The 17,329-nt window shown below is 36.0% G+C and overlaps 1 protein-coding gene across 2 annotated transcripts in view; it reads right to left on the reverse strand.

The window, feature by feature from the left end:
- The window catches only part of DARS1 (aspartyl-tRNA synthetase 1), an 80,134-nt gene that overhangs the window by 14,819 nt on the left and 47,986 nt on the right, over nt 1-17,329 (reverse strand). For both annotated transcript variants that reach the window (XM_017514694.2, XM_037733512.1), the window contains exons 6-10: nt 15,326-15,406; nt 14,324-14,383; nt 5,964-6,075; nt 4,627-4,761; nt 261-408 (exon numbers count right to left, since the gene is read on the reverse strand). In XM_017514694.2, coding sequence (XP_017370183.1) covers nt 261-408; nt 4,627-4,761; nt 5,964-6,075; nt 14,324-14,383; nt 15,326-15,406 — 536 coding nt within the window. The remainder of the gene's footprint in view (nt 1-260; nt 409-4,626; nt 4,762-5,963; nt 6,076-14,323; nt 14,384-15,325; nt 15,407-17,329) is intronic.

The raw sequence follows: 17,329 nt of genomic DNA on the forward strand, positions 1-17,329 counted from the left end.
TTGGACTGTTCACAATGTTCTAAATTTACCAGCAAAATAGAAGTTAGTTTGGATCCAGAAGCAGTATTTTGAGAGTGGATTTTTCCAACCAATTAAATGGATCATCTAACTGGTAAATCTTTATATATATGTCCATAGAAACTTAGTTTACATGTTTAAATTGAAGAATTTTTTTAAAAGAGCCCAAACCGATTTGAAATCAAGTCTGATTTCAAATATAAAATTTGAAATAAAATCTAGGTATATAAAATACTTTTTACCTTTCTTGAAGTCCTTTAAATATTTGTACCATGGTGTCAGCAATTTCTTCCATAACTTCGTGGTAATGGTAATTAAAAGCCATTTCAATGTCCAAACCAACAAACTCAGTTAGATGCCTGTGGGTATTAGAGTCTTCTGCTCTGAATACTGTGAAGTTAATAAAAGAAAGAAACAGCAAATACTGTTTTCAATTTTGGATAAATTGGGATTTAAATACAAAATTTTATTTAGGATTCCAGTGGTATTATTTTTATATTACAGGGCTGGAAGGATCTCTGATAAACCATCTGTTTGCACATTCTCTTGGACAGCAAGTTCATTACAAACTCCTACAGTTCATGCAATAAAAGCCATACCAAATGTAAATTAATAAGAGAGGTTCATGAGAACCCTGGGGGAATGCAAGATCCTGTATCTTCTCAATATTTAAACATGTATTCAATTATGACCAAGATAGTGAGTTCTTCTCAATTTTATTAAAACTTGACTCAAATTAAGTCAAACTCTACAAATAAAGTAACATACAATATTCCATTTGACTACAGTAGTCATTTATAGGAATATTAGTGATGTGAAAGATGAGTCGAGCTAGAGTCAGGAAGGCTGGACAGGATGAAAAGGCACTGAGGATATTAAGAGACATTAGCTCAGTCCAGCTCTTAACATCCTCGGTGTCTTTTCCTCCTGTTCAGTCTTCCTGACTGTAGCTCAAGCCATCTTTCACATCACTAATAATATTCTTATAACACATCCTTGCTCAGAAACTTACAATGGTTCCCAAATGACTACTGTAGTAAGACATACAATGACAAAAAAAAAAACCCTAAAACCATTATGCTTTCATAATTTAATCCTAACCTATATTTCTCACTTCTCAAAACTAACTTGTCTTATTTTTGTTTTCTTGTGTAGTCCCTGCTCTTTACTTACTCTTCTTCCTGTCTAGAATGCCATCTCTGTTGCCTATATATATTACTCTGTCTTTGAAGCGCATTTCAGTTTGAATTTTCTTTTATGGTGACTCTAACAAACTGTTTTCTCTCTTTTTACACTTACTACTTATACTATATATTAACATCAATTTGCTGAGTGTACAGACAATCTGACTATTCGTTGTGAAATTTATTTGATTATTCCCTATGACTGTGATATGTATGCATGTCTTACTCAGTCTTGGGAGCAGGCACGATGTTGATTTCCTTGTCACTCAGAGCATGGGCTGCAGATGAACAGCATCAATACCCAGGACCTTGTGAGAACTACAGAATTTCAGGCCTCCCCCAAGATTTACTGATCATAATCTGCATTTTGTTTTTTGGAGATGGAATCTCGCTCTGTCACCCAGGCTGGAGTGCAGTGGTGCGATCTCGGCTCATGGCAACCTCCACCTCCTGGGTTCGTGCAATTCTCCTGCCTCAGCCTCCTGAGTAGCTGGGACTACAGACACATGCCACCACGCCTGTCTAATTTTTTATATTTTAGTTAGAGACGGGGTTTCACCGTTTGCCCAGGCTGGTCTCGAACTCCTGAGCTCAGGCAATCCGCCTGCCTTGGCCTCCCAAAGTGCTGGGATTACAGGCGTGAGCCACCGTGCCCAGCCTCAGAATCTGCATTTTAACAAGATCTCCAGGTAATCTGTGTGCATATTAACATTTGAGAAGTGCTGGTTGATTCTCCTTTTATGTACGTGATACCTAGCACAAGGTTATATATGCAGCAGGTGTTCAACAAATAACTTGTTAATAAATTCAGAAAATTAAGACCCTTAATGATCCTGCCAGTTTCTCTATTAGCAAGTATTTAATTTTTATTAAGCTATCAAAAACATATATAAAATAACTTGGTAAGTTTTAAAGAATAAAGTAAAGCTGGCTTTTCACTTCTAATTAGCTTCAAAAAAGAAGTTGCCACATGATTATGTGCCTGTGCTTGACTTTTAGCCAACATTTCTTAAAAATCATACTAATATAATTTATTAAATATTAGATGTTTGTTAGTTTCTAATGGACATCAGCATATTACCAATAGAAAGAACAGTACAAACAAAATAGTTTAACAGAATAGCTCTGGAATAAAATTGGTAGCAAATTAGGCAGAGGTATAAGAGTAAGAAGTTATAAATGACAACAACATATATTACTTTGACCACTGCAACTACCTATTCTTTAGTGTTGATGGGGAGCTGAAAAGGGTCCAAATGGGAGCTAATTTTTTTCTAACTGCACTCAGGTTTATTAAAATATATACTTAGGTACATTTCAGATGGTGTATATTTTCAAAAAATGCATTTTCAGGACTTCTTCAAGGAGAACTACAAACCACTGCTCAAGAAAATAAGAGAAGACATAAACAGATGGAAAAACATTCCATGCTCATGGTTAGGAAGAACTAATATTGTAAAAATGGCCATACTACCCAAAGTAATTTATAGATTTAACGCTATCCCCATCAAACTACCAATGACCTTCACAGAACTGGAAAAAACCACTTTAAACTTCATATGAAACCAAAAAAGAGCCTGCATAGCCAAGACAATCCTAAGCAAAAAGAACAAAGCTTGTGGCATCATGCTGGTGGACTTCAAGCAGTACTACAAGGCAACACTAATCAAAACAGCATGGTACTGCTATCAAAACATAGACATAGACCAATGGAACAGAACAGAGGCCTCCAGAGCAACACCACACATCTACAATCATTTGATCTTTGATAAACCTGACAAAAACAAGCAATGGGGAAAGGATTCCCTGTTTAATAAATGGTGTTGAGAAAACTGGCTAGCAACATGCAGAAAGCAGACACTGGACTCCTTCCTGACACCTTACACTAAAATTAACTCCAGATGGATTAAGGATTAAAATTAACTCTAGATGGATTAAGGATTTAAACTTAAAACCTAATGCCATAAAAACCCTAGAAGAAAACCTAGGCAAAACCATTCAGGACACAGGCATACGCAAGGGCTTCAAGACTAAAACACCAAAAGCAATGGCAACAAAAGCCAAAATAGACAAATGGGATCTAATTAAACTCCAGAGTTTCTGTCCAGCAAAAAAACAATCATTAGAGTGAACCGGCAACCAACAGAATGGGAAAATATTTTTGCAATCTATCCATCTGACAAAGGGCTAATATCCAGAATCTACAAAGAACTAAAACAGATGTACAAGAAGAAAACAAACAAATCCATCCAAAAGTGGGCAAAGGATAAGAAAAGGGACTTTTCAAAAGAAGACATATAGAAGCCAACAAACATATGAAAAAATGCTTATCATCATTGGTCATCAGAGAAATGCAAATCAAAACCACATTGAGATACCATCTCATGCCAGGTAGAATGGCAATCGTTAAAAAATCTGGAGACAACAGATGCTGGAGAGGATGTGGAGAAGTGGGATCACTTTTACACTGTTGGTGGGGCTGTAAATTAGTTCAACCGTTGTGGAAGACAGTGTGGTGATTCCTCAAGGATCTAGAAATAGAAATTCCATTTGACCCAGCAATCCCATTACTGGGTATATACCCAAAGGACTATAAATCGTTCTATTATAAAGACACATGCACACTCATGTTCAACACAGCACTGTTTACAATAGCAAAGACCTGGAACCAACACAAATGCCCATGAATGATGGACTAGACAAAGAAAATGTGGCACATATACACCATGGAATACTATGCAGCCATAAAAAACGATGAGTTTGTGTCCTTTGTAGGGATGTGGAAAAACCTGGAAACCATCATTCTCAGCAAACTGATACAAGAACAGAAAATCAAACACTGCATGTTCTCACTCATAGGCAGGTGTTGAACAACAAGAACACTTGGACACAAAGAGGGGTGCGTCACACACTGGGGTCCGTTGCAGGGGTGCTGTGGGAGAGATAGTGGGAGGGAGGGTGGGGGAGGGGTAATGTGGGGAGAAATGTCAGGTATAGGTGGTAGGGGTATGGTGTCAACAAACCACCTTGCCGTGAATGTAACTATGCAACAATCTTGCGTGATCTGCACATGTACCCCAGAATCTAAAGTACAATAAATAAAAAATTTTTTAAAATGACATATTGTCAAGATAAAAATTTTCTTCAGCATTCCTCTATAAGAATACATAATGCTTGTAATTGTATTCACATGAATGATGCTCAACTGTTTAAAGTACTACTGACCATACTTTTTTTTTTTTTGGGAAAATGTCTACCAAATATATTGCCTTTTCTACCTCAAAGGTAGCATTTGTGTAGTCAGCAGATAAAATAATTTAGGGTTTCTAAGTGTCTGTACATTATATAAGTAAAATGTGTTTCTAAAATTACAACTACTATGCAATTTATCCACTTGGATAAAACATAACTGTCAAAATCTTACCTGGTCCAATACAGAAAACCTTCTCAAAATCAGCACAAATGCACATTTGCTTATACAGTTGTGGGGACTGAGCCAGGTATGCATTATTTTTAAAATATGACACAGTAAAAACATTGGCTCCTCCTTCACTGGCAGCTGAAATGTAAACATTTATATTATTATAATCAATTGTAAGCTTATCAATACAAACTTCTAATTAAAAAGTTTATGCTCAGGTAGTTCACTTTAAGAAAAACTGGAAAATGAAGAACTGTGGCTAAAATCATAGTCTATATATGTCTTCTTATATGTGATTCTAAATAGTTTAAAACAGATTTACTTCTTTGGCTATGCTTTTATTTCACTTCTGTGGATATATATGCTTCCTTTCTGCATCAATTTCAAAACTATTAAAGCCACTTTGGAGTTGTAAAATTAAAAAAAAATGAAAAAAGATATTCATCATTTTTCCTTTTTTAAAAAAATTTCCCGGGGAGCTGGAATAATCATTTTTGTAATTATCAAGAATGCAATGTTCAATTTTGAATTTGAAACAAAATGCCATTTGTAACACACTTTCTAGTGTTAAACAAATCTAAAAAGGGTAAAATGATTAAAGATTCTCATACAAGAGTAAGAATTAAGGAGATTTTTCCATCATTAATATTTACTGATTTTACAATACAGCTTGTACAAAACAAAGCTGCATACTAATTTCAAAAGAAACCTATATAATGAAAGTGGTTCCTGGTGTAACTTTTGTAACAAGAATCTCACTTTGTGTGTTAGTGCCTCACTTTACAATCAATATAAGAAAATGGGGCCGGGCGCGGTGGCTCAAGCCTGTAATCCCAGCGCTTTGGGAAGCCGAGGTGGGTGGATCACAAGGTCAAGAGATCGAGACCATCCTGGTCAACACGGTGAAACCCTGTCTCTACTAAAAATACAAAAAATTTGCTGAGCATGGTGGCGCGTGCCTGTAATCCCAGCTACTCAGGAGGCTAAGGCAGGAGAATTGCCTGAACCCAGGAGGCGGAGGTTGCGGTGAGTGGAGGTTGTGGTGAGCCGAGATCGCGCCATTGCACTCCAGCCTGGGTAACAAGAGCGAAACTCCGTCCCAAAAAAAAAAAAAAAAAAAAAAAAAAAAAAGAAAATGACTCGTGGAATAAGAAAATGTACTTATTAAGGCTGGTGATATATGATTGTTGCTATATAAGATGGTCTTCAAAACAGTCGTCTCATGTCAATAAACCTTAAGGGACTCCTGGGATTCTCAAGTTAAAAATTTTATTAATATAAAGCAATTCTTGGAAAGCAAATTTATTTTTAAAAATTAAGAGAAATGTTTTGAAGCATACCTGAAATAATTTTAGGAGTTTGGATTTCCACAAAACCTTTGTTAATTAAAGTTTCTCGAAAGAGATGGCAGATGCCAGACTGGAGACGGAAGACTGCCTGACTAGTTGATGTCTAGAAGATAGTAATAAAATCTAATCAAATCAACATAATTAATTACTAAACACTAACTCTGTGGGCTATGCACTGTGAAAACCTAACAATTTTGCTTTCAACATTTTAAAATTCAGAGAATTGGGGAGAAGACAAAAGGACACAAATAAATACAATACAAGGCAAAAAAGTATGCTGGAATATAATGACTACATATGATCATATAAAGCTATTTCACCAGAAATACTTAGTGAGCAGATGTTTTAATTTGTAGGAATTCCATAAAAGAAAAATATTTCTTAACAATTAGTAAAACAACTTATTTGTGAATGGTCTTACTGCTTTTTTAAAGGTAACCCATAAAGTGAGACGTACCAATGTTTGTGCAGCATATTAATGTTCTAAATAAGATGTTATTTGACAATAAATGAATAAAAAGCATGTATTTAGTACTCTAACTGTCCCGCACAGTCACCTATTCTTTCTACTTTTTCTCTTTCGCTCCTTTCTTTCTCATTTCTCTGGTCTTCCTGTTTTACTTTTAGCCTCGATTAGTTGTGACGGTGACCAGAAAGCTCTACAGGTAATTATCTCTACTTTAGACTAACTTTTGTCCACTTCTCTGGTCAAAAGAAGTGATTTCTTATCTTTAGGTCTTGCTTATAATATTTTTAAAAAATAGCTATCCTATGGCTAGGTAGGTGTTTAGTAAAGTGTGTCAACTCAGACCACTAAGTTAGCTGTGAATAGCTGAGTTAGGTGAAAAAACTGTCTTCTTAGTCTTATTACAAGAATTTCAATTACTTCTTCCATCTCAAAGGGCTCACCCCTTCTGCATTTACAAAGCAGTATCCTAAGAAAACACTGTTAATGATGAAATGATTACATTTCTTTCACTTTAAAGAATGACATTTAAATAACCTTCAATTTCTACAGATCAGATAAAAACATTCGTGTAAACTGGTCATATTTAACTAACATTATTTTATAGTTCACATTTAAGGTTACATAAATAGTTTCTCATAAAACAATGAAAACCACTTAAAAGATCTTTATAATTTATTATTTACTTATTCATTTTCAAGATGTCTACATTTAAACTATAGAAAAAGACTTGTGGCCTTTTTCACATTATGTGGTTTAATGAAACATTTGGTTCATCCAATCAAAACAAATTGAATAATATTCTGCTTTCAAAAACCTAGTGACCTATTTAACAAAAAGCTGTTTCACTGTTACTGATAAATGTAGACAGATGTATTTCAATTCACAATATGTTCTATAAGAGGGTCAATGAATACATTTTATTGCCACTTGCCTCTTAGCTAACTCAACTAAACTGCAACCTCACTGCAACCTCTGCCTCCTGGGTTCAAGCGATTCTCCTGTCTCAGCCTCCTGAGTAGCTGGGATTACAGGTGCCCACCACCATGCCCAGATAATTTTTGTATTTTTAGTAGAGACCAGGTTTCAATATTTTGGCCAGGCTGGTCTCGAACCCCTGATCCCAGGCGATCTGCCCGTCATGACCTCCCAAAGTGCTGGGATTACAGGTGTGAGCCACAACGCTTGGCCTAAACTCACTTCAACTAACCAAAATTTTACTAAACCGAAATTACACTTATGAACTGGTTGTCAAAAATTATATAATAGGAATAAAAACTTTGCCAATTATGTTTTTAAAAAACCGTATGGTGCCCAGATTCTTCACTTCCTGATTGTATAAACATGTATGTTAATGTGTAACATTTACGGAGAAAATGGATCTGTCATGTATAAGAAAAATCATTTTTTTTCTCATTAGTTTCTTCAAGGCACTTACCAATTGCTAGGATGACAGGGACCTACTTGATTAGACACTGAACAGTTCATCACATGACAATTCTAATACATCCTAATTTCCACCTAGCATTTACATACTGGAGAAAATTCTCTAGCAGATTCTAGCTTTTAAACGGTTTAATTTGAGAACCGCCAGTCACAGAGGTGAATGGGAAAATAATTAAAGAAAAAAGAATTACTAAATATAAGATGTTCTTTAAAAGTAAATAACAAGGAAGAAAAACAAATAATTCAAAATAAATCCCCAACTATTTTGATTATGTTTCTTACTAGCAAGAATATCTATCACTGCGAAGAGAATCATATTGTGCTAGTGAATTCAGACTAGCTATCTCTGCTGGTTAGAATAAGATAAAGAGTTAATATTAAGATTAGCATCCTGTAAACTCTCTAACTTTGCCCAGAGGAAAATACTGTTCTCAGGCCCAGGTTGGTCTGTTAATTTAGCAGAGGAAGAGTACTAAGCAGACTGCATCAGAGTCTGAGAAACTTTTGCACCTAATGCTGGGTCGTCTTTCTACATTTATTCCTCCTTCAGAAAGTATTATTGTTACATGAGAGAACAATATAACATAGTTAAAATAAGAAATGGAAAAGGTATTTTTTCCTCTTCTGGTCAAAACAAGACATTTTGGGTGAAACAGATCTAAAGAGAACCAAAATCAATTTTTTATAGACTCATTTTAAAACTGTTTCCCTATTACATATTGATTACTACAATCGACTTCTACATGTGTTTAAGAATTTGATAGTTAAGGTAAAAATCAACAATGATCCAATTTGTCAGTAAGATTACAGAATGTATATAACAAAATTATGTTTAATAGGGTAATTATATATTAAACCTATTTCAAATTAAATGCTTCTAAAATATAATACATAAAGTGAATGCAATATGTTAATTTCAGTGTAATTATATAACAACCTTAGTTTCAATTGACAAGGAATGTACCAATACCTTATGTATTTATCATTACTATACTTACCCTTACCTTAAGATACATAAATGAACAGGAAAAAGGCTTTATCATTTAAGTTATAAACCATACTAATGATATTAGTTTCCTTAATGTTTAAATCTAAAAATTGTTTTGGGTCAAACAAATATTTTAATAATACCATAATATGTGAAAAAATAGTACTTACTCCTCACTCATTCAACAAATATTTATTATATGCCTACTGGCACTGGGCTAGGTGTTAGATAATAATGGTGATTACAGAGGGTATGAGATAGAAGACAAACTAAACAGAAAGTAGAAAACTGATTTTTCTATACTTAAAAAATTACTTTTACAAAAACAAAACGGAAAACCCAGTTCTTGAACTTTAGTTTTAAAGAAGCTTGACATTCCTTATATTAAAATAGTATTTTTAAATTCTATAGCAAATTTTCCAAAAGTATGTTTATTAAATTTAAAACACTGATAATCTGTATTATACAAAAGATCTGAAATAAGGGGAAAAACAACATTTTGCATTTGTAGAACTCCTTCCCTGAGGACCTCATAGCTCTAGAAGGCAAACATTGTATCTTTTATGGAGAAGACAGACAGGTACACGGAGAGAAGTAAGGGTGCTGAGAGAAAGAATTCCAATAGAAGACAAAAATACAAACAAACCCAAACTTTATAATGCAATCTTTAATAGTATTTAGCTCCTTACCATCCTCATAATAAATTACTTCCATGTTGTATTAGACTTGCAGCTTTTAAAATTACCTATTTAAGTTATCATCTTAACTATCACCTACTACATCTTTTGCTTTTAATGGCTGCAGAGAATTCCCGTTCATTTATGGTTTATCACGTTACAGGGACACTACTGTGAAGCTGGACTAGGGGTCATGAAAGAGTAGAAAAAGCAGTGAGAAAGACATTTCTAAAATGATATCTGATTTAATTCCAAAGGGAACTATCATTTTTAAAGATCAGAGTTATGTAGAACTTTTTTTTTTTAGACAGAGGCTCACTTTGTTACCCAGGCTGGTGTGCAGTGGCATGATTTCAGCTCACTGCAACCTCCACCTCCCAGGTTCAAGCAATTCTCCTGACTCAGCCTCCTGAGTAGCTAGGACTACAGGCACATGCCACCACGCCTGGCTAATTATTTTGTATTTTAGTAGAGCTGGGGTTTCACCATGTTGGCCAGGCTGATATTCAACTCCTGACCTCAAGTAATCCACCTGCCTCAGCCTTTCAAAGTGCTGGGATTATAAGCATGAGCCACCACACCTGGCCAGATTTATGTAGAATTTCTTTTTGCTTCTTTCTTTTGAGATGGAATTTCTTTCTTGTTGCCCAGGCGGGAGTGCAACGGCATGATCTCGGCTCACTGCAACCTCTGCCTCCCAGGTTTAAGTGATTCTCTTGCCTTAGCCTCCCAAGTAGCTGGGATTACCAGTGCCTGCCACTATGCCTGGCTAATTTTTGTATTTTAAGTAGAGACGGGGTTTTACTATGTTGGTCAGGCTGGTTTTGAACTCCTGACCTGAAGTGATCCACTCACTTCAGCCTCCCAAAGTGCTGGGATTACAGGCATGAGCCACTGCGCCTGGCCAGATTTATGTAGAATTTCTAATTGAACAAAAGTAATCTCTGAAAGAAAGAATCCAAACTGTCTAAAATTGCTATCATATTACTATAACAAGGGGATTCCAGCTGTGTGTATTCAAGTTAACTCTGTGTCAACACATTTCAACACATATCCATCCATTCTAATGTATGACAAAAATGCTGGCAGATCAAGTATGTATGTCCCTATGGAGGGACCCTGCGATACAAAACAGTGCTGAGCATCCTTAAAATATTTTTCTAATTGATGCATTCGTCCTGAGGTCAACAGTTATGACATCCCTGAGGATAACTCCCCTTGACTATTTCAGACTATCCAGGTCTACTTTCAAAGAACTATAGCTGTGGTGATCAAACACCTATCATTCTCGTGGCAGCCCTGAGTTCCCAATCTACTGTCCACTGCTGACACAAACCAGCATTTTTAAAACTTGTCTTGTGTTTTACTATCATTTCTGTCATACTGGGTACCTCCTGTACCAGTGCTTATCTTTTAAATCATGTTTTAAAACTTAGCTAATTCTAAGCAATAATATCCATGAAAACATGAATTTTATTTGCTGGTTACATTGTACAGATATTAAATTTAATAGCTGTACAGCTATCTGTGTAACACCCAGAAATCACTGTGCACCTCCCACTGGTAAAGGTACCATACTTGGGAAAACACTGCAAAACCACCGAAATGTCATATAAGTTTCAAAATATTGGCATCAAAATGATATTGCCAAGATAATCTCTTATACTACACAAGTATAAAGCTTCTCTTAAAGAGCTGAGATTTTAATTTTTAGTTTGGAAAATATGTATTGAAAGTAATAAGCTAGGCAATGTGTTAGAAAATGGGCTCTCGATTAAAAAGTATCTAATTTTTCTTCATTTCAGCGTTTTGTGGCTTTGTTAACAGGCAGTTTCGGGGAGATATGGCAAATAGGCTTATTTCCAGTTAGTGGGGGCTGCACAGAGTGTTGTGTGGCGACTTTAAGCTCATCAGGAATAATATGTACGTGGTATGTTGTGACTGATTGGAGGCTTTTGCCATGAATGTAGGGTGGGAATAATCTCAGGTAATTGCCCTTGACTTAAGGGGTTAACTGTCTGTCCAAGAGAAAAGAATGGTGAAGACAAACATGATGAATTTCAAAACAAAAATCTGTACATGCTAAGATGAAACCACACCATAATAGCAGATGCTTTTCATTCATCAACCCACAGGGTCAAAGTAGGGTTCATTAGTGACCAATAAAATAGATGCTCAGATAGCTATTTTCTTAATCCCTGATGCTGAAATATACCTAAACATTCAGGAAAAAAATGCTACAGAATTACACAGTAGGAGCTATTTGATAGTGTGATTTCAGAAGTGGCACTGAGGAAAATGTGGTATATTAGCAAACGAAGGGAACTTTAGGGAAGCCACAAGTCTCAAGGGTTAGGTTGCCCATGAGTTGAATTGTCTATCCCCTTGGCCATGTGAAACCAAGTGGTAAAAAAGAGCTGATGATTCACCTTTAAGGATGGCTCAGTTTCTATGCTTACCTGACAACCCAAGGGAGAACATCTCTATTAAGGAGACCTCACACTACTAGTCTTATCTCCCCAACAAAATGATGCGTTCTTTGCAGGTGACCAATATATATTCCACAGTATAAGAAGCCTGTAATATGAACATAATAAATATTTTGTAGACTAAATAGCTATAGTACAGGGGGTCTAGATAAAGAAATAGACTGTAATTCTGAACCAACTAAAGTAATCCATTCGTATTTGGGAAAAGTACTTAATGATTCCCAAGAGGGAAGACTAATTATTTACTCCTAGGACAATCTTCACCTATACCTAAGAGTGAGGCAAGACAAAGGGAACAATTCTGATCTAAATGGAACTCTCCTGAATAAGTTCCCAGAAAACCCTCCTTTAACAACCTGCTAACCTATGAGGATGAAGCTAATTTGCTGTGCCAATCAGAATATGAGCGATGTGAGTGCTATGTATGAAAAGGGTGCCAAAGACATTTTAATTCACTTTTCTAGAAATGAAAATTGCTTTAGCCTTCTTGGGGGCTGGAAGGTGAAGTATTTTTATTTTTAATCTGGGCACCTGCCTGAAAAGTTCAGAGAGAAAACAATTCATATGAGAAAAAAGTTAGGCTACACTGGAACCAAAAGGAGGATGTATCTTGGAACATTTGTATTATAGAAGGAAAATGGCGATTTTGCCTTTTATTTCCAACTTCTTTAACCCTTGACTTTGCTGAGAGTCTATAAAAGAGCTTGTAGGGGGCTAAATTAAATTGTAGTTTATTCTTAATTTTTATTTGTTGAGACAGGATCTCACTCTGTTGTGCAGGCTGGAGTGCAGTGGCACAAACACAGCTCACTCTCACCTCAACCTTCTGGACTCAAGCAATCCTCCTGCTTCAGGCTCATGAGTAGCTGGGACCACAGATGCATGCCACCATACTTGGCTAATTTTTAATTTTTTTGAGGAGAAGTTGGTCTTGCCATGTTGCCCAGGCTGATTTCAAACTCCTGGGCTCAAGCATTCTTTCCACCTTGGCCTCCCAAAGTGTTGGGATTACAGGCGTGCGCCACTGCACCCAACCAAGACAGTAGTTTAGAAGTAAACTAAGGTGCTTAAAAAATTAAAGTTACTAATGTACACAACACGTCTCCCAAAATGTAAAGTCAAAGTAGGAGTTAAACACATGAATGCTTGCAAATGCCAGACAAATAACATGAATGAATGAAACTAATGATATTTGCAGGGTGGGGCAGGGCAAAGCAAAAGACAGTGTAAGAAACCTGTATGTGCCCCATCTAGCATGCTAGCTTATGTGCCAGATTCTCCTCTTTTTAAGAAAAATCATCCAGGTTTTAATGTGAATACTCATTTTTTCAATGATGGCAATGAATCTGGACAAAACAAAACAAAACCCAAAACCAAAAACTCCTCAGGCCAAATTCTAGAGGCACAAACCAGTAATAACTTGTGTGAACAACTAGCAAGGGCAAAATACAGAATGATGTCTCGCTCCTGTGGCCAACATACATGAAAAACCTGAGGTTTATAGGTAATGTCAAGAGGACTCTTGGTTACTGCTTGTTTTTTCTATACAAATTAAAATGGAAAACGTTAACAAACAAAAAGCAAATAATTAGGAATGAGTATATAATAAGGGTAGACTCACATGATAGTAGAAGAGCCAGGAAGAACTCTTAAGGTGACAAAAAATTTGAGCTTGAGGTAGAATATTTAAGTAAAAAAGGAAGATGTGGTCAAAACATTAAGAAAGAAAGATGACAATAGTTTTACTACAACAATGATGAAACCACTACACTCTCTTTCACTTGCAACCAAACCAGAAAAGGAAACAGAAGACCCATGAGACTACTGCATAAACCACCAGAGCGAACTGCTTCCGTATTTTTAATTCTGTGCTCCAATCAAATTCAAAGGATTAAAGCATTAATTACTCACCTCCACCTGGTCGATCTAAAATGTGCATTTAATTTTTTTCATAACTTTGTAGTGATATTAACGGTTGTTTCTACTTGCTGAATAACTTGTCTAAAAAAGGATATCACCTGGAAGCAAGATCATTTACTGGCTTCAAATTCATTTCTCATTTTAAAACAAAACAAGTCAATATCCGGTTAACTAGTTTAACCATTCCTGTTGCCTGCAGTTCTTTTTAGGGAATGGTCAGCCATAAAAGTAAACTGTTTTCTGTATTATCATATTTATAGTTAGGCAAATGCCAATTAGCTTTATAAGCCTGAGACAGGTATGGTATTCCCTGCCCCTCTTGATATTGGCATAATCCCTTCACTTAATAAATAAATGAGGCATACCCTAAGATCAATGACTCTGTTGTCTAATCTTGTATCCTGGTTAACAGTAGCTCTTCCTTCCTGAAAAAAAAAAAAAAAAAAAAAAAAAAAACACATTTTACTAACATTTTGAGGAACACAAAAGATATTTTTAATTGAGTAAGATATGTGTATGTTAATATTATGCCCAAAAATAGGGCATTTCAAATAATGGTAGAAACACTAAGTGGGGCCAGAGAGAAGTTAGCATTAAAAGTCAGATGGAAAGAAGAGAAAGAATCAAGTTATTAATGCTTTCTTTCCCTCCTCCACCCCTCAAAACCTTGCCTCATTATTGGGATATAAGAAAGATTCACCACCTACTTCTTCATTGATTCCTGGATTTAACCTGCTAGCCCAACGCTGAATAAACAGATAAAAGCTGATGTACAGTAGTGGTTCTAAAAATATGGTCTGGGGAGCAGTAAAGGTCCCTGAGACTTTTGGGGAGTTGAAGTCGAACTTACTTTTGCATTCTCACTCTTAATAAGCCAGAAATTACAAAGAATTGTGATTATATAAACAGAATGTCACCTCCGAGGTGGTCGAGTGCTTAAGGCAATGGACTGCTAAATACAATGTCACTCTTAACAATAATTGTTTTTTGCTTTAAACAACAGCAGTTTTTTCATAAAATATATTACTTTCATTTACATAATACTGCATATGCAAACATGCATGAAATGTATATATAATTTTTAATAAATAAATATTTAAAAATTGTTTTAATCCCCAATACTGTAAATATTGGTACATATAACAATAAAAACAAAAGCTTATGGAGTTCTCAGTTATTTTTAAGAATGTCAAGGCATTTTGGTATCAAAAAGTTTGAGAGTTGCTGATTTAGAGTAAATTTAAATAACAATGGAACTCAAATCAATTCACAGGCATCCTTAGTACAAAAGTAGGGCATCAGGTTTTCAATGTTTTACAAACTAAATATACAGAGGAAACATAATATTTCATAAGTATAATTTTTACCTCTTCTCCTTCTGCCTCGGGCCGAACAGCATCATCCAGCTGCAGGGGCAGGCGGGGTTCAGCCAAACTGATCACATAAACCTGAAAGTGAGAGAATGCCAAAAATAGTAGAAAGCACACAAAGTCTGTATCTTTTGCTTAAAAAACAATCTACAGTTGACTAAAGCATGAAGCAATGTTTGCATACATCTTTAACTGAAACTACTGCTGAAATCAAACAAGATGACACAGGTTTTTTCAACTTGATGATTTGTTTAAAATGAGGATAGTAATATTTTTTGCCTATCTTTATGGTTATTAGATCAGTCACATAAGGCAACACATATAAAAATTATTTGTAAATTCTGAGGTGCCTACCAATGAAATGAGTAATGACTCGGGTGTAGGCACTGGCTTACGGTCTAGCTACGTCAAAAAAGCTATGGTTAGGGTTGGTGCCATGGTTCACACCTGTAGTCCCAGCATTTTGGGAGGCTGAGGTGGGTGGATCACTTGAGCCCAGGAATTCAAGGCCAGTCTGAGCAACATGGTGAAACCCTATCTCTACAAAAAATACAAAAATTAGCCAGGCATGGGCACATGCCTAAAATCCCAGCTACCTGGGTGGCTGAGGCAGAAGGATCACTTGAACCTGGGAGGCAGAGGTTACAATGGGCCAAGATCGCACCACTGCACTCTGGTCTGGGTGACAGTGAGACCTTTTCTCAAAAAAACAAAAACAGGAACAAAAACAAACACAAAAAAAGCTACTGTTAGGGAAATCACTTAATCTCAGAGCTTCAATTAAAATAAAGTCTGCTATAAGAATCAAACAGGATATAAAAATGAATAAAAAATAAATAAAAACCCAAAAAACAAAACAAAAGAATCAAACAATAATAAACGTGGAAACTCATAAGAAGGAGCAATTAACATATGACTTGTTATTATTATTTTATTTATTTATTTATTTTGAGACAGAGTCCCACTCTGTCACCCAGGCTGGAGTGCAATGGCAGTCTCAGCTCACTGCAACCTCCGCCTCCCGAGTTCAAGTGATTCTCCTGCCTCAGCATCCTGAGTAGCTGGGACTACAGTCGCGTGCTGCCACATCCAGCTAATTTTTGTATTTTTAGTAGAGATGGGGTTTTACTACGTTGGCCAGGCTGGTCTCGAACTCCTGACCTTGTGATCCACCCACCTTGGCCTCCCAAAGTGTTGGGATTACAGGCATGAGCCACCATGCTCAGCAGTCTTGTTATTATTGTTAACAGCATTTGGCCAGTGCCACTGCCACTGCCACCACTAGGACCAAATTCAGTATAGCTCTGCTACATTTCTCCTTTTCTCATTCTTTCTCCAAGTATCCCTTCATTGCTCTCTCTAATCAAACATATTACACACATCTCATTTCCTGCTGCTTTCCTGGTTAGGAGCTGCCCTAGAGGATGTTCCTTTATGTTGTCAAAATCTTTCAATATTCACTCACACTAATTTCACATTTTAGTGATAAAAAGCAACTGAGTCATAAAGACCGAGCTAGGATTTTTTTGTTTCTCTGGCCACCTTTAAAAAGCATATTACCATATTAGTTAACCCAAACTATATCTGGAAAACCTGCTAAAGCACAAAAGGGAAAAATATCTTATTTAGTTACTTCAAGAAAGGGAATTATACTCTTCTAGTTGGCAGATCAAAACTGGCATTCAGCTTAGATACTTTAAGAAATAGTATACAATACCCTAGTATTCCTTATTATAAAATAGAATTATTTGTCACCACTCCCTAAACCCAAATTCTAGGATTCCCTTTGATAAGTTAACAGAAGCTTGATCTCCAATCTAAATTGGAGAACTGAAGAGCTACTACTTCTACTTTTATAACTAGCAGGAATTAACCATCCTCTTTACTAGACCCTGAGTACTCTGACCACACAATCTTCACATAGTGCTTGACACAACAGTATGGTGCTTGGCACAACAGTTACAACAGTAACTCCTGGCTGAATAAATAAGTAATTGATAA

Source organism: Cebus imitator, unplaced genomic scaffold, assembly GCF_001604975.1.
Source record: "Cebus imitator isolate Cc_AM_T3 unplaced genomic scaffold, Cebus_imitator-1.0 Scaffold534, whole genome shotgun sequence".
In the NCBI taxonomy this organism is placed as follows: Eukaryota; Metazoa; Chordata; class Mammalia; order Primates; family Cebidae; genus Cebus; species Cebus imitator.